This window comes from Hemitrygon akajei, chromosome 8 (assembly GCF_048418815.1).
Source record: "Hemitrygon akajei chromosome 8, sHemAka1.3, whole genome shotgun sequence".
Classification (NCBI taxonomy): Eukaryota; Metazoa; Chordata; class Chondrichthyes; order Myliobatiformes; family Dasyatidae; genus Hemitrygon; species Hemitrygon akajei.
Window position 1 is genome coordinate 49,176,567 of NC_133131.1, and position 22,463 is coordinate 49,199,029.

At 40.8% G+C, this 22,463-nt stretch overlaps 1 protein-coding gene across 1 annotated transcript in view; it reads left to right on the forward strand.

The window, feature by feature from the left end:
- rfc2 (replication factor C (activator 1) 2) overlaps nt 1–11,261 on the forward strand; it is a 60,747-nt gene extending 49,486 nt beyond the window's left edge. Inside the window, exons 9-12 of the mRNA XM_073053812.1 lie at nt 609–674; nt 2,895–2,975; nt 5,356–5,469; nt 10,968–11,261. Of these exons, the coding sequence (XP_072909913.1) occupies nt 609–674; nt 2,895–2,975; nt 5,356–5,469; nt 10,968–11,078 (372 nt within the window). The 3' untranslated portion in view covers nt 11,079–11,261. The remainder of the gene's footprint in view (nt 1–608; nt 675–2,894; nt 2,976–5,355; nt 5,470–10,967) is intronic.
- Nucleotides 11,262–22,463: the final 11,202 nt, after the last annotated feature.

Below are 22,463 nucleotides of genomic sequence, written 5' to 3' on the forward strand. Positions count from 1 at the left end.
TGACATGAAAATCTTTTTCTGTTGATCCTTGTCAAAAAAAAACAAATTAATCCACTGTGTTACAATATAATATGAAAGCTTCCAAAGGGGTGAGTACTTTTTATAGGAACTGTACATCAAAGAAGTTACTTTTTGACAAGCATGGTGTAAGCACTCAGTAGCTGTCTGCTTAGAATTAGTCTCTGCTTTTAGCTGGTGACACCTCGTCAGAACTGGGAATTTCAGGCACTATGTTCTATTGGTTTTATTTGGCTTGCTTTATTTTCATTAAGGAATGAAGAGATTCATTCTCAGATTCTGATGCAATGTGATTAGCCTTTTATTGCATTTCAGTTCTGTGCTTTCAACCTTTGTGATGGGATGCTGCTGTTTATCCATGTAATGTTCGTATTTGCAACTTGAAATGGTTAATAATAAACGGATTTGAACCAATATTCTAGAATTTTGTCTGTCTAGATTTCCTTCGCATTAAAAGTAGAGTAAGATTTGAATGTTTCCAAGCTCTTTTTGAACACAAATTCTGATGTATATATTCTGAATTATGCATATTTTAGTTATTGTTTTTCAACTTTTGGCATGTAGATTAACTTATTTTCAAATCTTACCAGGCTCTGAACAACTTGCAATCAACACATTCAGGATTTGATTTTGTGAACAGTGACAATGTTTTCAAGGTAAGTGCATTGTTGTGGAAGGAAAACATTGAATTTGTGGAGCATTTTTCACATTCTCTGAACTTGCATTTGAATGTATGCATATGAACAAATTAGGTGTCTCCTCTGCCATTTCATAAAATTGTGGCATATTTGTCTCTCCCCACAGTGACCCATTATTACCACATTGTTTCCAATTTGTCAAATAATTTTCAGTCCATGCCAATGTATTACACGTAATTCTACGTGCTTTAATAATACCTACCAACCTGTAATGTGGGACCTCATCAAAAACCTCCTGAATATCAGACATATCACATTCAGAGGTCTGTCCCACAAGATGAAATCTTTTCCACACTCAATGTTTAAAACTCTTAAGGAGCTTACATATTTTGATCGTTTTCTCGCTAACCTCTGAATACTAAACATTAGTGGATGCAAGCCTAGCCTGCCCAATTTTACCACACAAGATATTAGAACATTAGAATGTTTTTGACAAGAACAGGCTATTCAGCCCAACAAAGCTTACTTTTTATTATGGTGTGTTGGGGGGGGATTGAGTTCAAGAGCCACAAGATAACTTTGCAGGTCTATAAAACTCTGGTTAGACTACACTTGCAGTACAGGTGTCCCCCGTTTTTTGAACATTCACTTTACGACAGCTCGCTGTTACAAAAGACCTACATTAGTACCTGTTTTCGCTAACCAAAGAGGATTTTCGCTTTTACGAGAAAAAGGCACCCACTTTATACGTGTGTTTACCGCGAGAAAGACTACCATGACCATGAAGCCTTGTGTGGGCAGTTGTCCGTGCATGCGTGTACGTGCCGATTTTTTTATTTTCTCCAAATTGATTTTGGCTCACTGTCTTCCCGACTTTGATAAGTGAAACTACACCGTACATACAATATTTCTACTTTATATAGAGTGTATACTTATTATATCATTCCTGCTTTTACTATATGTTAGTGTTATTTTAGGTTTTATGTGTTATTTGGTATGATTTGGTAGGTTATTTTTTTGGGTCTGAGAACGCTCAAAAATTTTTCCCATATAAATTACTGGTAATTGCTTCCTCGCTTTACGACATTTCTGTTACAAACGGTTTCATAGGAACACTCTACCTTCGGATAGTGGGGGAAACCTGTACTGTGTTCAGTTCTGGTCACTTCATGATCGGAAGGTTGTGGAAGCTTTAGAGAGTGCAGAGAAGATTTACCAGGATACTGCTGGATTAAAGAACATATAATATGAGAGGTTGAGCGAGCTGGGGATTTTCTATTTTGAATGAAGAGGATTTGAAGTGCCTTGATAGAAATGTGACTTGATAGATGATAAGAGGCATAGAGTAGACACCGAACACCCTTTTTCCTGGGGTGGAAATATATAATATGAGAGAGCATAGTTTTAAGGTGATAGGAGGAAAGTATTGGGGATGTCAGAGGTAGGATTGTTCACACAGTAGTGAGTGCCAGGGGTGATGGTAAAGGCAAATACATTAGGGAGATATTAAGAGACTCTTTAATAAGCACATAAATGTGAAAGAGAAATGGAGGTCTATGTGAGAGGGAAGCTGTAGATTGATTTTACATTCCCAATACCTCACTGGTGTTTAGGGCAGCAATGAAAGTCTTCCATCTCTGTTGGTCCTTGGCCACCTTAGTCTCCTGCATTTCCTCCACCCGTCAGGGGTCCAGTAAAGTGCTATCTTGATGGAGTTAGATTGATCTTGGAGTAGGTTAAAAGGTTGGCACAACATTTAGGGCTGAAGGGCCTAATTTATGCTGTACTATTCTATATTAATCCAAAAGGGCTAGATTTTCATCCATTAGTATTGTACAATGTAGAGCCAAGGTAATACTCTTTCTAGAAATAGTTGGCTCTAAAGGACTGTTTAATAACTTGACATAAAGCTAGGTTGCAATATAAATATATTTTCACCTTTATTTTAAGTAACACTTTAAAAAAAATAGATTTATTATGTTGTATCTAGTGCTATCAGGGAATGTTGAAAACCACTACAATGTTTACACACAATTGTCAGCCATATGCAGACCAATTGACTTGCATAATTTGCAAAGCTATTGATTGAGTTTTTGGTTTTACTTATTATTGAAATCAAGTAAAATTCAAACAATGACCTTGGTAAATCCCTAGGTTGAAGAGTTAATAGCTATTTTACAAAAACAAGATGTTATACTTTTTTTGTTCTCTCTTCAACTACACTGCTTTTTTTAATAGGTGTGTGATGAACCTCATCCTCTCCTGGTGAAAGAGATGATTCAGCACTGTGTTAATGCAAATATTGATGAGGCATACAAGGTTGGTTGTTCAGAGGGTCATTTGCCAAATTTAATCATCTTTCGGTCTGGCTCAATATAAGCTTTTCTGTTTTCCCTAAGCATTTATAGGACACTACATCATGAAGATGTGTAAAGATAAATAAGGAATTAATGTGTCATGTGTAAATGTTTCATTTCTACATTTATTTGTATCATTGCCAAATTCCCTCCTAGTCCCATGTTATTCTGCTTATTCAAGTTACAGTGGATTCTGGTTAATTGGGACACATCAGGACCTGTATGTTTTGGTCCAATTAAGAGGCTGTCCAAATTACACTGTTTCATGGAAATAGTTAAAAACGTATTTAAAAAAAAAGACAAACTGAATAACAAATTGTGTATTTAGATTAAATACAGAACAAAGTGGAACACAATCAATACTACTATAAAGCTGTACTAGTTCTTGATACTATTGATGGAGGAATTCATCGACATTGCTCTCTTTTGTTACATTTACATTTTCATTCATTTCATTGTTTCATTTTCACTCCTGGCTATTTCTGGCATCTCCAAGCCTGAATGCCTGAAACTACAGAGCAAAACAGTTGTGAATTGTTTTGCTGCTTATTCTCGCCGACAATCTAACAAAAATCACTGCTTTTTGGAGACAAATATATCCATCTGGTGATATTTAAAAGCTGTTCACTTGAAGTACAGTGTAGTGTTTAATGGCCATGAAAGTGCATGCGGCTGACGTTTGTTAAAAACTATTCCAGTCCCAATTAAGTGGGTTAGTGTCTAAAATGAACAAAAGCAATTCTGCCTATTTTCTCAATTAGTTTTTGTTATTTAAGAATTGTCCCAAATAAGCGGCTGCCCCAATTAACCAATGGTCTAATTAACTAGAATCTAATGTATTTCTGATAGACTGAACAAAAAAAAAATCTTCACAAGGAACAGCTATCTCTTACTCCCTTCCTTACATGCATAAAATACCATGACGACCTTAGATAATTTCCTTTGAAGCATTGTGATAACTAACTCACCCTCCTTAATTTCTCTGCTATTTACTGCCATTGTTTAATCCATATGAGACTCGTTTCTTTCCTTTTTAAATCACTGTTTTCTCTGTACTACCCTCTCTAATCTGTTACTTGTTTAAAAGTTTCCACAATACTGTCACTTCACCTCTTCTATATTATTCCCTCATTTGCACATTAGCTAGCTAGCATTTTATTTTGTTTCTTAGTTAGCTGCCCATGAAATTGAAGTTTTATCCCCTGTGATTCTTGGCATTTAACAATGGAGTGTAAGACACGTGGGATCAATTTTGGTTGTATGTTAATTTAAACTTAAATTAGAACTTCTTTCTGTTGTTACGTATTCAGGCAACAATAAATATATATGAGTTAGGCAAGGGTTTTTATAACAAATAACACGTTTATTAAACACTGAAAACCAACCCCCCAAAAAGTAAACAAACTCTAGCTTAAACCGGAATTCAGCTGCTGTGCGGCAGACTCACAGTTCTTAATAGCGTTGCAATTCAAACAGTTCTTAAAGCGGTATTGAAAAAAAACAGTTCTTTAAAGCGGTATGCCGAAAGTTCAAAAGCTCACAGTCCTTTTAAAAGGAGAGACTTTTTAAAGCGATTTAAATTCTCTTCCACGTCGTTGTCCTTTGATTCCCTCGGCGTTGAACTTTCCCACGAAGAATTTTATGAAATATAATGGCTTAAAGGTACTGACCTTTCTTCCACACTATTCTCAATCTCCCGCTATTCCAGCGGAGATTAACACGAGAACAGTCAACAAAATCCTTCCGAATGAGGATCAAATAAGGTCGAAGCCAATCCACCTCGAAAATCGATTCTTCTCGATCTTTATCTTCCAAATTCTTATCTTCACTCACAACCAGCAAAGAAACTACTGGCAATGACCTTTTAAACTTTAGACATTATATAAAACTTCATTTTTAACTAAACTGCGTCATCACATTAAATCACGCAGTGACATGAAGTCATCTTGGCAAATCCCGCCACGAACTGCCCCACCTGACAGGGTGGGTCTTCCTTTTATACCCTGCAAAAAAAAAACTGTCACATGACCTCTACTGGCGGGAAAATGACGTCACTCCACCATCACAAGACCATTACCTCAAGTCCAGTATAACTTCAACCCCAGTCACGTGACAAGGGTACCACTGTCACGTGTCACGGGTACGTAACACTGTTTCTAAGTCTTATTTGTTTTCCTGTGGTGGGATGGCTGTGTAAATATGCTATACTGTATCTGCTCTGTGTTATGCTGTGCTGCTTTGTAAAATAAGAATAAATAATAATAAAAATATCAATAATAAAACAACAATGGAGTGTGTCATCAGCCTTTCCTCATAATTCCTTTTTACATTGTTTATTATAGGTTGTGGCTCATCTCTGGAAATTGGGCTATTCACCTGAGGATATCATTGGTAACATCTTCAGAGTCTGTAAAACTTTCCAAATGCAGGAGTACCTGAAACTGGAATTTATAAAGGTAAGAGGTGTTGAAGTATTTGCAATTGAAGTTTCTTTAAGTACAAACTTGAGCAAATCACTCTAACGGTGATCTTTAATTACTCAAGTGTAGTTTTCCCCTGGGTTCAGGATTTGACTGCACACCAAGACTTGAACACACAGCAATATGTTGTCGAATGTGTTGGGCACTGTGTTGGATTAGTGGCAGTGATATTGCCAGACTATTTATCCAGAGGTCTAGATTAGGAATCCAAGGTTCTCAGTTCAAATCCCATCATGGTAGTTGTGGAATTAATATGCCAAACTCCTGAATTCACCAGTTTGCTTCAGGAAAGTTAATTAACCACCTTTACCCAGTCTGTTCTTCATGTACCCTCCAAAATGGCCAGTAATCTGCTCAGCAACACACAATGCTGGAGGAACTCAGGAGGCCAGGCAGCATCTATGGAAAAGAGTACAGTTGACGTTTTGGGCTGAGACTCTGGCAGGACTGGAGGAAAGGCAAACTGAGGAGTAGACTTAAAAGGTGGAGGGAGGGGGGAGAGAGAACCACAAGGTTATAGGTGAAAACTGAAGGGGGAGGGGTGAAGTAAAGAGCTGGGAAGTTGATTGGTGAAGGAGATACGGGGCTGGAGAAGGAGGTGGACAGAAGGCTATGGAAGAAGAAAAAGAGGGGGAGGGAGCACCAGAGGGAGGCGATGGACAGGCAAAGAGATGAGCTGAGAAAGGGAAAAGGGGATGAGAAATGGTGGGGGATATAGGGCAGGCATTACCAGAAGTAGTCAGGTTGGAGGCTACCCAGATGGAATATAAGGTGGTGTTCTTCCAACCTAAGTGTCCTCATCCCTCTCTCAGCTTACCTCCTTGCCTGCCTATCGCCTTCCTCTGGAGCTCCTCCCCTCTTTTCTTTCTTCCTTGACCTTTTGTTCTGCTCTATCAGATTCCTCCATTCTCCAGCCCTGTATCTCTTTCACCAATCAACTTCCCAGCTCTTTACTTTATCCCTCCCCCTCCCGGTTTCACCTGTCATCTTGTGATTCTCTCTTCCCTCCTCCCACCTTTTAAATCTACTCCTCAGTTTGCTTTCCCTCCAGACCTGCCAAGGGGTCTCGGCCCGAAACATCAACTGTACTTTTTTCCATAGATGCTGCCTGGCCTGCTGAGTTCCTCCAGCATTTTGTGTGTTTTGCTTGGATTTCCAGCATCTGCAAATTTTCTCTTGTTTGTGACAGAAATCTGCTCAGTTTAAGGTTGGGAATGGTTCAGGAAGAACGAGAAATCTCCACACAGACGCCATCCCTAGTCCGGATTGAACTCAGTTCTCTGGCACTGTACTAACTGCCGATTTGCCAAATTTTTAATATTAGGTATTTGTAACAGCTGTGATCCTTCACATGTCTGAGTGAACCTAAAGTTCAGCAAAAATGTTAGAAGTTATTTCACCCAGCAATATTCATAAAAACCTTTGCTAGTTCCCTTTAATTGACGCAGTCATTCTGTATACTTGTTCTTGGCCTTGACTTCTTTATACTATTTGTTTTATTAACTTCTGTATTCTTTTTTCCTTCTGCCCAATTTGCATTGATTCTCCTTTAAATTTTATTTTTAAAACACTTAATTTTATCTATGAATTCTCAGTATTTAGCATAATATATCTGAACCATGATTTAATCTTTCCTGACTTCAACATTTTCTGATTAATTGCCAATTTCTTTATCACAATATCCTGAACAATCATTCTTCTCATATTCATAAAATTAATCTGATTTTAGCATGCACTTAGTTTGATTAAAATCACTTTTACCCTGTGCATTTTGCTTGCTTGCATATCTCGCCTTTGTGCCCAGAATTACTCCGTTTTTTTGTTCAGTAACCTTCTGCTGACGGTATGTTTCTGCTTGTAGTCTGAGCATCAGCTGCATTAAACTGAGTTGTTCTCTTGATGAAGTAATGGTCAGTTTTCTTTCGAGATTTGATCAACAGCCTTCCACGTGCTAGCACAACTGATTACCACAATGAAACTTCGGGGTTTTCCATTTCAAAAAAAAACTTGCTGAGGAATGGTGCTGACCTTTTAAGATCATTAAAAGTGATCGTTTTTTGCTAACTAAAGCCATTTTATGTAACAGCTAGCGTATCCACATTCAATTGGTGGAATCAAAAACTTTTAGAAACATAGAAGAACTACAGCACAATACAGACCCTTTGGCCCACAAAGCTGTGCCAAACATATCCTTACCTTAGAACTACCTAGGCTTTACCCATAGCCCTCTGTTTATCTAAGTTCAATGCACCTATCCAGGAGTCTCTTAAAAGACACTATTGTTTCCGCCTCCACCGCCGCCGCCAGTAGCCTATTGCATGCACTCACCACTCTCTGCGAGGGGGAGAAAACAACTTACCCGACATCTCCTCTGTACCTACTTCCAAGCACCTTAAAGTTAGGCATCTCGTGCTAGGCATTTCAGCCTTTGGTAAAAGCCTCTGACTATCCACACAATCAATGCCTCTCATTATCTTGTACACCTCTATCAGGTCACCTCTCATCCTCCATCGCTCCAAGGAGAAAAGGCTGAGTTCACTCAAACTATTCTCATAAGGTGTGCTCCCCTATCCAGGCAACATCCTTGTAAATCTCCTCTGCACCCTTTCCATGGTTTCCACATCCTTCCTGTAGTGAGGAGACCAGAACTGAGCCCAAGTGGGGTCTGACCAGGGTCCTATATAGCTGCAACATTACCTCTTAGCTCTTAAACTCTGTCCCACGATTGATGAAGGCCAATGCACCGTATGCCTTCCTAACCACAGAGTCAACCTGTGTAGCAGCTTTCATATAAACTTTTTGGGATGCTTGTTTGTATGTAAGTCAACTTGTTAATAAATTGAATATCAAGAAGTAAATTTGTATACTGAAATAAACTACGCTAATTTAACGAGCTTTCTGAGTGAGATGGGTCTAGTTTTGTGGTAGGCCTGATTTTTTTTTTTTAGCATTTTTGTAATTGTTTTATACATTATCAAAGGTTCAATTTAATGTCAGGGAAATGTATACAATATACATCCTGAAATGCCTTTTCTTCACGAAACATCCACAAAAACAGAGATGCCCCAAAGAATGAACGACAGCTAAACATGAGAACCCCAAAGCTCCCCCCCGCACATAAGCCGCGGTGAGCAACAATCCCCCCTCTCCCCCCCCAGCCCCCACCGGCAAAACAAAAAGCACATTATGATTCCTTAGTTGTGTGTGATTATAATAAGATTGAAATTCTAGCATGCTTTCTGATCTTAGACAACATTTCCTGGTTAAATCATTGGAAATTTAGGCTGTTGTAGTTGTAGGAAGATGGTTCTTTCATCTGTGAGCCAATCTTATTAGAACCATAAGGAACAATAAGGCAAGTTGAGGCTAGGGTTTACTTGTTTGGAAGTGACATTGAGCAGATCATGAAGCAAACCCTCAAACTCAATGCTGTACCACAAGTTTGGTCCTGTGGGAAGCAAGTAGAAATCAGGGGAGAAGATTGAGCAATGATGCTATTATAACATGATCTTTGCTCAAAGAGACCTATGTTTAGACTCTTCTGGAAAAACAAGTTGAATGTTTTCTCCCTAATGAGATGAGACATGATTGCTCAGGGCTACATCTGGTTTGAATCGAAATATAAGCTAGTCAGTATTTAGTACAGATTTACAGAAAAGGCAACTCAAGTGGAATGTAAGAGAAGTGTGGTCCTTTTATTATTGGGCTTAATTTTGTAGTCAGATTTTTATTTTTTGCATCTTGCCATTTCTTCAAAAGCACTTGTAGTGTTTTCAGGTGTTACAAGTGCTTTGAGATGGTCTGAGATTTTAAAATACTGTATAATTTGAAGACTCGAGACTGCAGTTGCTGGGATTTGGAGTTAAAACTAACTGTTGGGGAGTTTGGCAGGTCAGGCAGCAGATGTGGTGGGAGATGGACAGTTGACATTTTGAGTCACGACCCTGTATCAGTTCTGAGAATGTCGAAGCCAGTATAAAGAAGTGAGGCTGGACCTGGTTAAATGATAGGTAGAGGAAGGTGAGGAGGGGTGGAAGGGCAGATGGAGCCGAGTGGGGAGGGAGGGGAGGAGATCGTGACAGAGGTGAAGGGCTGCAGATGGAAGATGAAGAGTGGGACCAGATAAGGGAGGGAAGGTGGGCAGCTGGGAACAGTGCGGGGTGGATTTAAAACACCAAATAGTTAGAATATGTAGTATAATGGGCAAGTAGATGGGAAAGAAACTGGGTAACAGTGGACTGGGGTGGGGGGAGTAGGTTTGAGAAGGTGGGTGGTGTGCAAGGATCTGAGTTGATCAGTGAGAGAGAGATAGGGACAGAGGGAGAGCAATTACCTGAAACTGATGTATTCAGTGTTCATGCCATCAGTTTGCAGACCACCCACCCAAGTGGAATGTGAGATGCTGTTCCCCTCATTTGCATTTGGCCTCACCCAGGCAGTGAAAGAGGCTGAAGACCAATGATGTTAATGAGGAGGCAAATTGACATGGCTAGCAACCTGGAGCTCCAGATGTCCATTGTGAACAGAGTGTAGATGTTTTGTAAAGCTTGGTCTCACTGATGTAACGGATGCCACATCAAGAGCACCGTATGCAGTGGATGAGGTTGGAGAAAATGAATGTGAATCTCTGCCTCCCTTGGAAGGGCTGTATGGATGGTGGTGAGGAAGGAGGTGTAGGGGCATGTGTTGCATCTCCTACAATTGCAGGAAAAGTCGTGAGGACAGAGAGGGATGGTGGGGAGAGATGAATGAACCAGACTGGTTCGAATGAAAAGCTGTAGTGGGTCATATTGCATCTGGTAGAAATGGCAAAGAATAATGTGTAACATACAGAGGCTGGTGGGGTGAAAGGTGAGGAACAAGGGATTTCTATCTCTGTTCTGTTTGGGAGAGTTGGAATAGGAGCAAATGCGGATAAAAGGAAGGCATTTTAGATATTCTGGAATTGAGAGCCTCAATTTGAGAGCAGATGTGGCAAAGGTGACATTACGCAAGATAGGGTGGGAAAAAGCATGGTCTAAGTGGCAGTGGGAGTTAGTGGATTTATAGTAAATATCCGTGGAGAGGCCACCTCCTGAGATGGAGACAAGAAAATCTGGAGAGTGGAGGGAGGTGTCAGAAATACTCTGAGTGAACTTGAGGGTGTGGGATGGTGGGGGGTGGGAAGATGGTAGTAAATTTGATATAGTTGACCAGTTCCACGTGGGTTGAACTGTCTTCTTTATAGCTCATATTATGACTGACTTAAGAATTCTTTGGCATATCTTTCATCTTTTAATGACAAACCCTTTCATTTCCTTAGTAGATAATAGTGCATAGTAGAAAAATGCTGTTGGGGTTTGCTACAAAAAATTATAAAAGCCTAATTAAGGAAATATTTGGAATCAAAATGACAAGAGGTTGCCCTTTATGACTAAAATTCAACTAACCAGCATTTATTTTTTTAAAAAAAACTAATTTTCTTCTTCCTGCAGGAGATTGGGTATACCCACATGAGGATTGCAGAAGGAGTGAATTCCTTGTTGCAGATGGCTGGATTACTTGCTCGACTTTGTCAGAAGACTGCAGCTCCACCTGCAAGCTGATCCATGAGTAATAAACTTCAGGCTGTGATGTTTATAGAAGCTTGTAAATTAATTGAGTGCACAGACTGACATTAGATACGTGCGAGCACTCTTCCTGTATTCTTGGATTCTATGTTTGCAGCTTTATTTGGAACTTTAAAAAAAATTCATGTAATAAATGTAACAATCTTGATATTTACCAAATCAGTATAGTTGAGTTGATGATGGACAAATATTTTTGTTTTCCAATTTCATACCACAGTATTGCCTAGTGATCATTTTAGCAACATTTTTGAAGATCTGTACCTGAGGCATTGCTAGATAGATACTTTATTGATCCCAAACGAAGTTACAGTAGAATTACAAGTGCACAGACATACAAATATTAGAAGAGAAGTAAGAAAGAATAAAATATAATTTACCTCAAATAGTCTAACAGCAGGGAGTCATCACTTCCCTGGCTATAGGTTGACTCATTATAAAGTCTAATGACCGAGGATAAGAATAACCTCATAGTGCTCTTTGGAGCAGCACAGTTGTCTTTGTCCATTTACTAAAAGTGCTCCTCTGTTCAGCCAAGGCAGCTTGCAGGAGGTGAGCAACATTATCGAGAATTGCCAGGATTTTCCTTGGGGTCCTTTGTTCCGCAGCAGCCTCCGGTGTGTCCAGTTTGACTCCTGTAACAGAGCCAGCCTTTCTAATCAGTTTATTGAGCCTGTTGGCATCACCTGTGTTGATACCATTGCCCCAGCACAGCACCACATAGAAGATTGTACTGGCAACAACAGACTGGTGAAGGTGAGGCCTGTATAGTCGACTCGGGCCCTCCTTGTACGCAGCCTCTGTGTTGGTGCTCCACTCAAGTCTGTCATCCAGGTGCACCTCAAGGTACTTGTAGGTCCTCTCCGCATCCACCACCTGGCCATCAGTAGTAACAGGGAGTAGTGCAAGCTTAATCTTCCTAAGTTCCACCATCTCCTTTGTCTTACTGGTGTTGAACTGCAAATGATTCAGCTTACAGCATTTGACACAGTCCTCCACCAGGGCCTTGTCTTCATCCTCCTGTCCTCCCTTTATACACACAACTATTGCTGAGTCATCAAAGAATTTCTGCAGATGGCATGATTCAGTGTAATATCTCAAGTCTGAGATACAGGGTAAATAAGAAGGAAGCCAATACACTCAGCCCCATGTCTGACACACAGCTGTGAAGCCACACGAACTGTGGTCTGCCAGTCAGGTAGTCTGTTATCCAGGATACAATGGAAGTGCCAACCTACATTAAATGTTCCCCCAGTAATGAAGGCTGTATGGTATTGAAGGCACTTGAGAAATCAATAAACGTGATCCTCACAGTGCTGTCCTCCTTATCTAAATGGGAGTAGCTTTGTTCAGCAGGTAGATGACAGCATCATCGACTCCAATGTGCTCCTGCTAGGCAAACTGCCAGGAGTCAGATGCACCAGGACCAGCCTCTCTAGGGTCTTCATGATGTGTGAGGTCAGGCTCACTGGACGGTAGTCATTCAATTCTCTAGGTTGGCCCTTCTTGGGTACTGGGACCACATGTGATGTTTTCCACACAGTCGAGACCCTTTCCAGGGTGAGACTCAGATTGAAAATGGGCTGGAGAACTCCACGCTGCTGCTCAGCACACTCCTTCAGGACCTTGGGGTTCACCCCATCCAGTCCCAGTGTTTTGTTGTATCTAAATTTCCTCAGAGCCCTTCCCACCTGCTCAGTGGTGAAGGTGAGTCCATGATGACTGGGGGTGCGTTGGTTGAAAATGGGGGCTGGGGAGGTGAAGATCAGGACATTAGTTGGTATATGGAGGTGTAGATGATAGATGCAGGGTAAGGAAGGGATGTAGACCGTGGTAGCCTATGTTGTTCATCTACATGTTGAACTGGTGGAAGGGGAGGCATTGGTGCTGGGGGTCGGGGGATGTGAACAGGAGGGCATTTGTCAAACCTACTGAAGTATTGGTTTAACTCATCAGCCCATTCACGGCTGTATCCCAAGCCTCTACATATAGACTGATTGAAGCCAGTGATCCTCTTCATGTCTCTCCACACCTCCTGTGTGCTACACTGCCCAAGCTTGTTCCCCAGCTCTCTCCTGTATTCCTCTTTAGCCACCTTGATCTTCTCCTTTAGCTGTAGTTTGCAATATGGAACATTTTAACTGCAGTCTTGCATTTGATAGGACCTACATTTGTGGGTTAAGGCACAGAGTGTGTTAGTTTTAAAGATCATGTGAACCTTAGTAGTCATGCTGCAGTTTGTAGATGTGCTCAGGTTAGCACGAGTTCCAAGTCATCATCAGCTCGTTCACCAAAGCATACAATAGGATGGGCTTGCTGGTCAATCTGTAAGACAATTGAGCAATATCAATCTGCCCCTGCTGTGCCAGACTGCCCTCTGATGCCAAAGGTTCATGATAAGATCCTAGAAAGCAATCACCACCCCATATTCCAAGGGACACTTCCCAGTAAAAGCAGATATTGATGATGAGATTCCCCACTGCCTTCAACGTGCCTGCACAGGTGTGGATTAATGAGAGAGAATATCTTAAAGTCAAATCTCAAAGCTGGAAGAAACCCAAGGATGACCAGACAACAATGATCCTTGCCCTCCTCTAAATGCTTTTCAGAATCAAGTTTATAATCGGAGACATACACAGTTGCAAGAAAAAGTTTGTGGACCCTTTGTATTTACCTGGTTTTCTGCATTAATTACTCATAAAATGTAGTCTGATCTTCGTCTAAGTCACAATAATAGACAAACGCAATCTGCCTAAACTAATAACATACAAACAATTGTACTTTTCATGTCTTTATTGAACACATTGTTTAATCATTCTCAATCCAGGCTGGAAAAAGTATATGAACCCCTGTATTTAATAACTAGTGGAACCTTTTTAGCGGCAATAACCTCCACCAAACGTTTCCTGCAGCGACTGATCATACTTGCATAATGGCGAGGAGGAATTTTAGATTAACCTTCTATCCAAAACTGTTCCAGTTCATCAATATTTCTAGGATACCTTGCATGAACAGCCCTCTTCAGGTCATGACACAGCATCTCAATTGGGTTAAGGTCTGGACTCTGACTAGGCCATTCCAAATCAGATATCTTTTTAAACCAAACAACACACACAAAATGCTGGTGGAACTCAGCAGGCCAGGCAGCATCTACAAGAAGTACTGTCAACGTTTCGGGCTGATTCCCTTCGTCAGGACTAACTGAATGGAAAGATAGTAAGAGATTTGAAAGTAGTGGGGGGAGGGGGAAATGCAAAATGATAGGAGAAGACCGGAGAGGGTGGGATGAAGCTAAGAGTTGGAAAGGTGATTGGCGAAAGTGATACAGAGCTGGAGAAGGGAAAGGATCATGGGATGGGAGGCCTCTGGAGAAAGAAGGGGGGGAGCACCAGAGGGAGATGGAGAACAGGCAGAGTGATGGACAGAGAGAGAGAAAAAAACAAACAACTAAATATGTCAGGGATGGGGTAAGAAGGGGAGGAGGGGCATTAACGGAAGTTAGAGAAGTCAGTGTTCATGCCATCAGGTTGGAGGCTACCCAGCCTGTATATAAGGTGTTGTTCCTCCAACCTGAGTGTGGCTTCATCTTGACAGTAGAGGAGGCCATGGATAGACATATCAGAATGGGAATGGGACGTGGAATTAAAACAAAGAGGCTTCCCTTCTTCCACCATCAACTCTGCTCTCAAATGCATCTCTCCCTTCCCGCACATCTGCCCTCGCCCCATCCACCCACCACCCAACTCGGGATAGGGTTCCCCTTGTCCTCACCTACCAGCCTCCAGGTCCAAAGTATAATTCTCCGTAACTTTCGCCATCTCCAACGGGATCCCACTACCAAGCACATCTTTCCCTCCCCCCCCCCCCCCCCCCCCCCCCCTTCTGCTCTCCGCAGGGATTGCTCCCTACGCGGCTCCCTAGTCCACTCATCCCCCGCATCCCTTCCCACCGATCTCCCTCCTGGCACTTATCCTTGTAAGCGGAACAAGTGCTACACCTGCCCTTACACTTCCTCCCTCACCACCATTCAGGGCCCCAGACAGTCCTTCCAGGTGAGGCGACACTTCACCTGTGAGTTGGCTGGTGTGGTATACTGCGTCCGGTGCTCCCAGTGTGGCCTTTTATATATTGGCGAGACCCGACGCAGATTGGGAGACAGTTTTGCTGAACACCTACACTCGGTCTGCCAGACAAAGCAGGATCTCCCAGTGGCCACACATTTTAATTCCACGTCCCATTCCCATTCTGATATGTCTATACATGGCCTCCTCTACTGTCAAAATGAATCCAAACTCAGGTTGGAGGAACAACACCTTATATACCGGCTGGGTAGCCTCTAAACTGATGGCATGAACATTGACTTCTCTAACTTCTGTTAATGCCCCTCCTCCCCTTCTTATGCCATCCCTTACATATTTAGTTGTTGCCTGTTCTCCATCTCCCTCTGGTGCCTCCCCCTTCCCCATTCTTTCTCCCGAGGCCTCCCGTCCCATGATCCTTTCCCTTTTCCAGCTCTGTATCACTTTCGCCAATCACCTTTCCAGCTCTTAGCTTCATCCCACCCCCTCCGGTCTTCTATCATTTTGCATTTCCCCCTCCCCCCACTACTTTCAAATCTCTTACTATCTTTCCTTTCAGTTAGTCCTGACGAAGGGTCTCGGCCCGAAATGTTGGCAGTGCTTCTCCTTATAGATGCTGCCTGGCCTGCTGTGTTCCACCAGCATTTTGTGTGTGTTGTTTGAATTTCCAGCATCTGCAAATTTCCTCGTGTTTGATCGTTTTAAACCATATAGATTTACTCCTGTGTTTCATATCATTGTCTTGTTGCATCATCCAACTTCTATTAAGCTTCAGGTAATGGAGCACTACCCTGGCATTCTCCTGTAAGATGTCTTGATACAATTTTGAATTCAGTGTCCCCTCAACGGTTGCAAGCTGTCCAGGCCCTGAGGCAGCAAAGCAGCCTCAAACCATGATGCTCATTCCACCATTCCTCACAGTTGGGATGACATTTTGGTGCTGGTGTGCAATGCCTTTTTATCTCCAAACATAGCAGTGTGCATTTCTGCTAGAAAGTTCAACTTTTGTCTCATCTGTCCACAGAACATTGTCCCAGAAGCATTGTGGAACATCCAGGTGGTCTTTTGGAAACTTGAGATTTACAACAATGTGTTTTAGAGAGCAGTGGTTTCCTTCGCAGTGCCCTATGAATACCATTCTGGAATTCTTGTTTAGTGTTTTTCTTATAGTGGACTCTTGAACAGAGACTTTAGCAAGTTCTAGAGATTTCTGCAGGCCTTTTGCACCGTCTTCAACTTTGCACATTGTGCTCTTGGTGTGGTCTTTGCAGGACTATAGGGACAGTAGCAACAGCATTGAATTTCCTCCATCTGTAAACAATGTCTCTTACTGAGGACTGATGATCACTCGGGTCTTTTTTGTAGAAATGTTTTTGTAGCCTCTTTCAGCTTTATGCATCTTAAGGCTACATCCACACTAGACCGGATAATTTTGAAAACGCTGGTTTCACATAAAAACGATAGGCGTCCACACTATGTGTTTTTAAAAATATCTCCGTCCACATTGAAACGGAGATTTCAGCAAATCTCCTACTGTGCATGCGCAGAACACATCTACTGAAAACAAGTGACATGTTTGGTGTCGAATCTTGCTGTGAAAGTGCGCGTTTGTATAGTTACAGACTAGAAAAACTTAAAACAATGGACAGCTGTTGGCTCTCATGCAGGAGGACTTAGAAGTAAAAAGAAAACAAATACTGGAGCGTATGGAGGCAACCGACTGGGAGTTCACGGGCAGTATAAACTGGCTGACGACGAACATTGAAAATCTGACTAACTCTGTTGCTTTAATAAAGCACCTTGTTAAATGTGTAAAACATGTCTGCATCAGTGTTATCTTATATTTCCATACAATGTTGCATTAGGCTGTTACACATCTATTGTCAGAGAAGTACTTGCATAAATAGGTAAACCACCTTCATACGAGCAAGGATGGAAAACAGGGCCAAGTGAGTACACTATACTTATTTATTCAGTAAGTTATGGGTCAAAGTATTTAGTCAGTACATTTCTAACTCTTCTGGCTTCAGTCACATTGCTGTCTGTTCTGAAATTGTTAGGTTGCGTTCAGGAAAACAGTGAAATGGCGTGCTGCCGTCTGACAGCGTTTTCAGATTTCTCCGGTTACCCTATCCACACTGATCTGCCCAAGCGGCGTTTTCAAAAATACACACCTTGGACAGCGTTTCTGAAAAGCTCCGGTTTCGGGGGACGAAAACGCCGTTTTAGTGTGGACGGAGGGTAAAAATGAAGAGAAAAAGCTTCGGTTATGGATTTATCCGGCATAGTGTGGATGTAGCCTAAGTTGCTCTGAAAGTTGTTTTAATTGAGGCATGGTGCACTTAAACAGATCTCTTTTGAGAAGACACACAAAATGCCCTCCCCCTCCCACTTTCAAATCTTTTATTATCTTTTTCAGTTAGTCCTGACGTAGGGTCTCAGCCCGAAACGTCGACTGTACTTCTTCCTATAGCTGCTGACTGACCTGCTGCATTCCACCAGCATTTTGTGTGTGTTGCTTGAATTTCCAGCATCTGCAGATTTCTTTGTGTTTGCGTTTCTTGAGAAGAGCAGGCTCTGATCTCAAAACTCATCTCATGGATTGGAACAAATGACTCCAAATAGCTTTTGTAGAAGATATTATCCTGGAGGCTCAAATACTTTTTTGAACTAGGCTGTAATTTTTTAAGTGGTATACTCAGTATTGACTGTGAGAAGCAAAATTGTTTGTGTGTTCTTAGTTTAGGCAGATTGTGTTAGATTGTCTATTATTGTGACTTAGATGAAGATCAGACCACATATTATGAGTGAGTAATGTAGAAAACAAAGCAATTGCAAATGATTCACAAACTTTTTCTTGCAACCGTACATGAAAGTTGTTTGTCGCAGAAGTACAGCAGAGACGTAAAAATCCATAATTTGCAAAAAAATAAATATTGCAAAAAGGAATAATAATGTAGTGTTCGTGGACAGTTCCAGGTTGGCCGAGTCTATAATCCTCTGCAGCTTCTTGTGATCCTATGCATTAGAACCTCCCTATCAGGCAGTGATGCATCTGGTCAGAATAGTCTCCTCCATACATTTATAGGAATTTGCCAGAGTCTTTGGGACACTGCAACCCTCAAACTCCTAATGCACTAGCACACCTCTGTCATGATTGTATGAATACATTGTGTCCAGGAATAGATTCTCTGAGATACTGATGCTCAGGAACTTGAAGCTGCTCTCCCTTTCCACTGTTGATCCCCCTTTGAGGACTGGTGTGTCTTCTTCCACCTCCCCCTTCCTGAAGTCCACAGTCAGTTCTTCAGTCTTGCTGATGTTGAGTGAGAGGTTGTTGCTGCGATATCGCTCAACCAGCTGATCTATCTCACACCCGTTAGCCTCCTCATCTGAGATTCTACCAGTAACAGTGGAGTCATAAGTAAATTTATAAATGATGTTTTTTAGCTGAGCTATAGTCATGAGTGTAGAGAAGATAGTGCAGTGAGGTGTGCCTGTGTTGATTGTCAATAAGGAGGAGATGATATAACCAATCTGCCCTGAATGTGGTCTCCTAATGAAGAAGCTGAGGATCCGGTTGCCGGGGGTGGGGTGGTTAGTATCAGAGGCCCAAGTTGTGAAACTTAGTTAATAGTACTAAAGGAATAATGGCATTGGAGCTGACACTTCAATTAGGTACAGTAGTCACATCACTGGAGGGGTGTACCAAGTTCACTTTAAAAATAAGTGAACTTAATGTGAGTATGTTTTCCCAGGCCAATATCCCTAGCATTGAGGATCTCCATATATTTGGTGGCTATGTCATATGAACACTGTTGGTTTCTGCCAAACCCAAGACTCCTTAATAGACATTCTACTCTGAACTCCATCATGAGAAGGGGTATCATTTGGTCAGAAAAAAAGAATCAAGGCTCAAAGTGTGAATTAAGTATCTCTACTGACACCTGGCAGTTTTTGGTCTATGACTTCTCAGAATGAAGAAGCATTCAGGATGTAGAGCACATTAAGAGCCCATACATTATAAATGGTGGAAGGTGTATGTAAACCCCACTTGCGTCATCAGGCACCTCTTGCACCATCCGTGGAAGTAGCTGCAGTTCTCAAATGGCATTCTTAGAACCCACAAGCATGGAATGAAAGCCAATCATCCTCTATCAACTTGGTGGAGTAGCATTAGCACAATACTGTACAGCACCAGTGATCTCCAATCAGGATTGGATTCTGACCATTGAGTTTGTATGTTCTCCCTGTGACTCTCTGTGTTTTCTTCTGGATGCTCCAGTTCCCTCCCACATTCCGAAGATATGCAGGTTAGTTGTGGGCATGCTATGTTGCCATTAGAAGCATGACGGTATTTTTGGGCTGTACCCACCACGTATTCCGACTGTGTTGATTGTGATGCAAAAAATATGTTTCAATGAAGCTAATTTAAAAAAAACATTTTGAAGGACTGCCCAGAAGGAGGAGCTCTAAATTTGCATGTAATTATTTCTCATTGACGAAATAGAGAAGACCACAATGTGTAGATTTGAAAGAGTAGAATTGTTCTTAAATTTTCCAGGTTATGTACTGCTACTTTTAATAGGGCATCCTGGCTTACTTCATGAATGAGTTTCTAATCTGTTAGAGCAGAATTCATTCTTTCTCTTGGCTCACATCTGCTTCTTAGCATAGTCATAATATACTGATTCCTTGGCTAATGAGATTCATTGCAGATAATTTGCCTGTGATTATTTCTTTCCCAATCTAACTATTCATAAAATAAATTCATGCCAATTTGGGGGAATTGGCAATGAACTAGTAAATAAGTCACTTGGGAGATTCTCGCATACATGCTTTTGTTTTCTTCTAAGGTCCTGATTTCAATCACAGCTTGTAAAATGCCCATGTGTAATTCAATGCCCCAGGAGATCAGTAAATTCTTGACAAATACGCATGCTAGACTGCATTTCATTACAGTCATGACCGTTCTCTGTGGAAACAAATGTGCTGATATTTTTTTAACCAGTAAATATGTTAAAGATGTTGACATTTTTTGTTACTGCCATAATATTAATAATTCACATGCTCAGAGGATTTACAGTTGTCTCTTTTAATGTGTTTGTTGGCATGAGCAGTTACACGATTCTGAAGAAAAATGATCCGGGATGATAGTGGAAAAACTTGGTCATAACTGAGTACAGACACATGCACACAATGACAATTGTGAAGAAAGTTGATGTTGGAAATATAAACATACTTGTTTTCCAGGATAAGAGCAGAACGTTTTTGGATATACAGATTCTTGCAGATGGCATATTCTTTCTTTGGATTGCTGATTACATGGAAAACCTGGAAGACTCGTTTGGGGATTTAACTGCAACCGTGCCATCGTACTTTTCAGCCACTGAAACATGTTTCCCATCTTTTAAATCTTCGTTTGGCTGCTCTCTTAAACCCAACTGTAGCCTGTATCATCGCATGATAGTGAAGGCTTGGTACTTAGAATTACTTGTGTGAAAAATGCATTCTGCAATGGACCAAAGTAATGAAAATTTGCTTGAATAAGGCCTAAGTTAGTATGATACATTTTAATTTATTACTTTAGTTATTTGGCAATTTTATGGGAATAGATTTATATTTAACAATTCCATTTCTATGTTTTTGGAGTGACGTGGTTCAGCTTCAATATTTAGTAACTGTCAGCATGACTGAATTCATAATATGACAGCTAGAGCAATGGTCAAGTTCTTCCATTTTAGGAAACTGGACGGAATGCAAGCCAGGTTTTTTTTTTCTATTTATCTTCATTTAATTTCAATTTAACCTCATTCAAAATTAGTTCTAGATGGTTTTGTATGTACCCACCAAAGTTATTTTATTCATTAAAACAAATAGCAGGATCAGCAGTCAGAAGAGAATCTGACAGAGTTGAGATTCAATATACAAAGCCGAGCCATTTATCTGATGTTTTGCATAGGTGGTTCTGTATTGTGGAAGTGTATAACCATTGTGTGAAGGGATTTTGTCTGGCTGAGTAATGTATTAGTTTAAGCAAAATGGAAAATGACTACAGCAACAAAATATAAATTATTTTAATACATAACCCAGGTAATGTGTCTCTAAAATAATATTGTTTCCTCTTTGCAATATATTTCAAGATGATCTCGTTTGCTCTATTGTAGAGCATTACTGCTTAGAAAAGATAGTAACTTGGTTTCTTGTTTATTATGAAATCTTTCCTTTTAAGCTTAAAAAAGTGAGTTTTGTAAATCAGTTATTAGAAATAAACTGGTGTAGATGTAGTTTATTTGTGTGTGTGTTAGGAGCGTCACTGGATTTGGCTAAGTTAGTTTGATTCAGTATTCAGTCAGTTTGGTGCATTATGAGTTGAGGATTTGGTGCCCCTTTACTATTCTCCAGCCCTACACTTGCAAAGACTCAGCAACGTGCATCGCTCTGATACAGCACACAGGTTATACATCTTTTGCAGCTACACCAAGAATTTTGGGCCTGAATCTGTGGATGTTTACCAAGGATAGGTAGGAATGTGGGATTGATGGTCCAATCAGAACGATCTCAATCTTACGGAATAGTGGAGAATGTCAAGGCCAAGTGACCTACTCCTGCTGCTAATTCACATAACCTTTCTTCAGTGTCTGATAGTATGTGTGCATTATTTGAATGTTACATTTACTACAACAGTTTGATCAAAATAACTTTCTCAAAGTAAAAGCTCTGTTTATTTTATTTTGTTGAATCCAACCCCCTGTTTTTGTGTGCCATACATTACACATAAAAGATCTGTTTCGAGGTCACAGCACTTTACCCAAGCTGGCTACTTAAGTAAAAATGAAACAAAAAACTGGGATTACTGGAAATAGGAAATAAAGACAGAAAATGCTGGAAATGTTCAGCAGGACAGATAGCATCCGTGGAAAGAGGAACAGTATTAAGACTTCAGGAGTGATACCTGTGAAAGAGAGAAAACAGGTTAGTTTCTAGTAAAAGGGAAGGGTAGAACAAAGGTTATAGGGTGGAAAGAAATGAGTTAATGTGGCGATCAATGTTTATGATGTTGCTTTATTTTTTATTTGTTGCTAATATTGGGCCTGTTGGATGTGACCAACAGGTCAGGTGATAACAATGAAGGGAGAAAAGCTAAGCCAAGATCACCGACAGTTGACTTATCCAAATGGCCAGTTCTGATGCAGCTAGAAAGAACAAATGACCCAAAGTTGATTGCTTGAGTGTCTGCAACATCGTTAAGTTTAAATCACCCCACTAATAGACCACCAAGTCA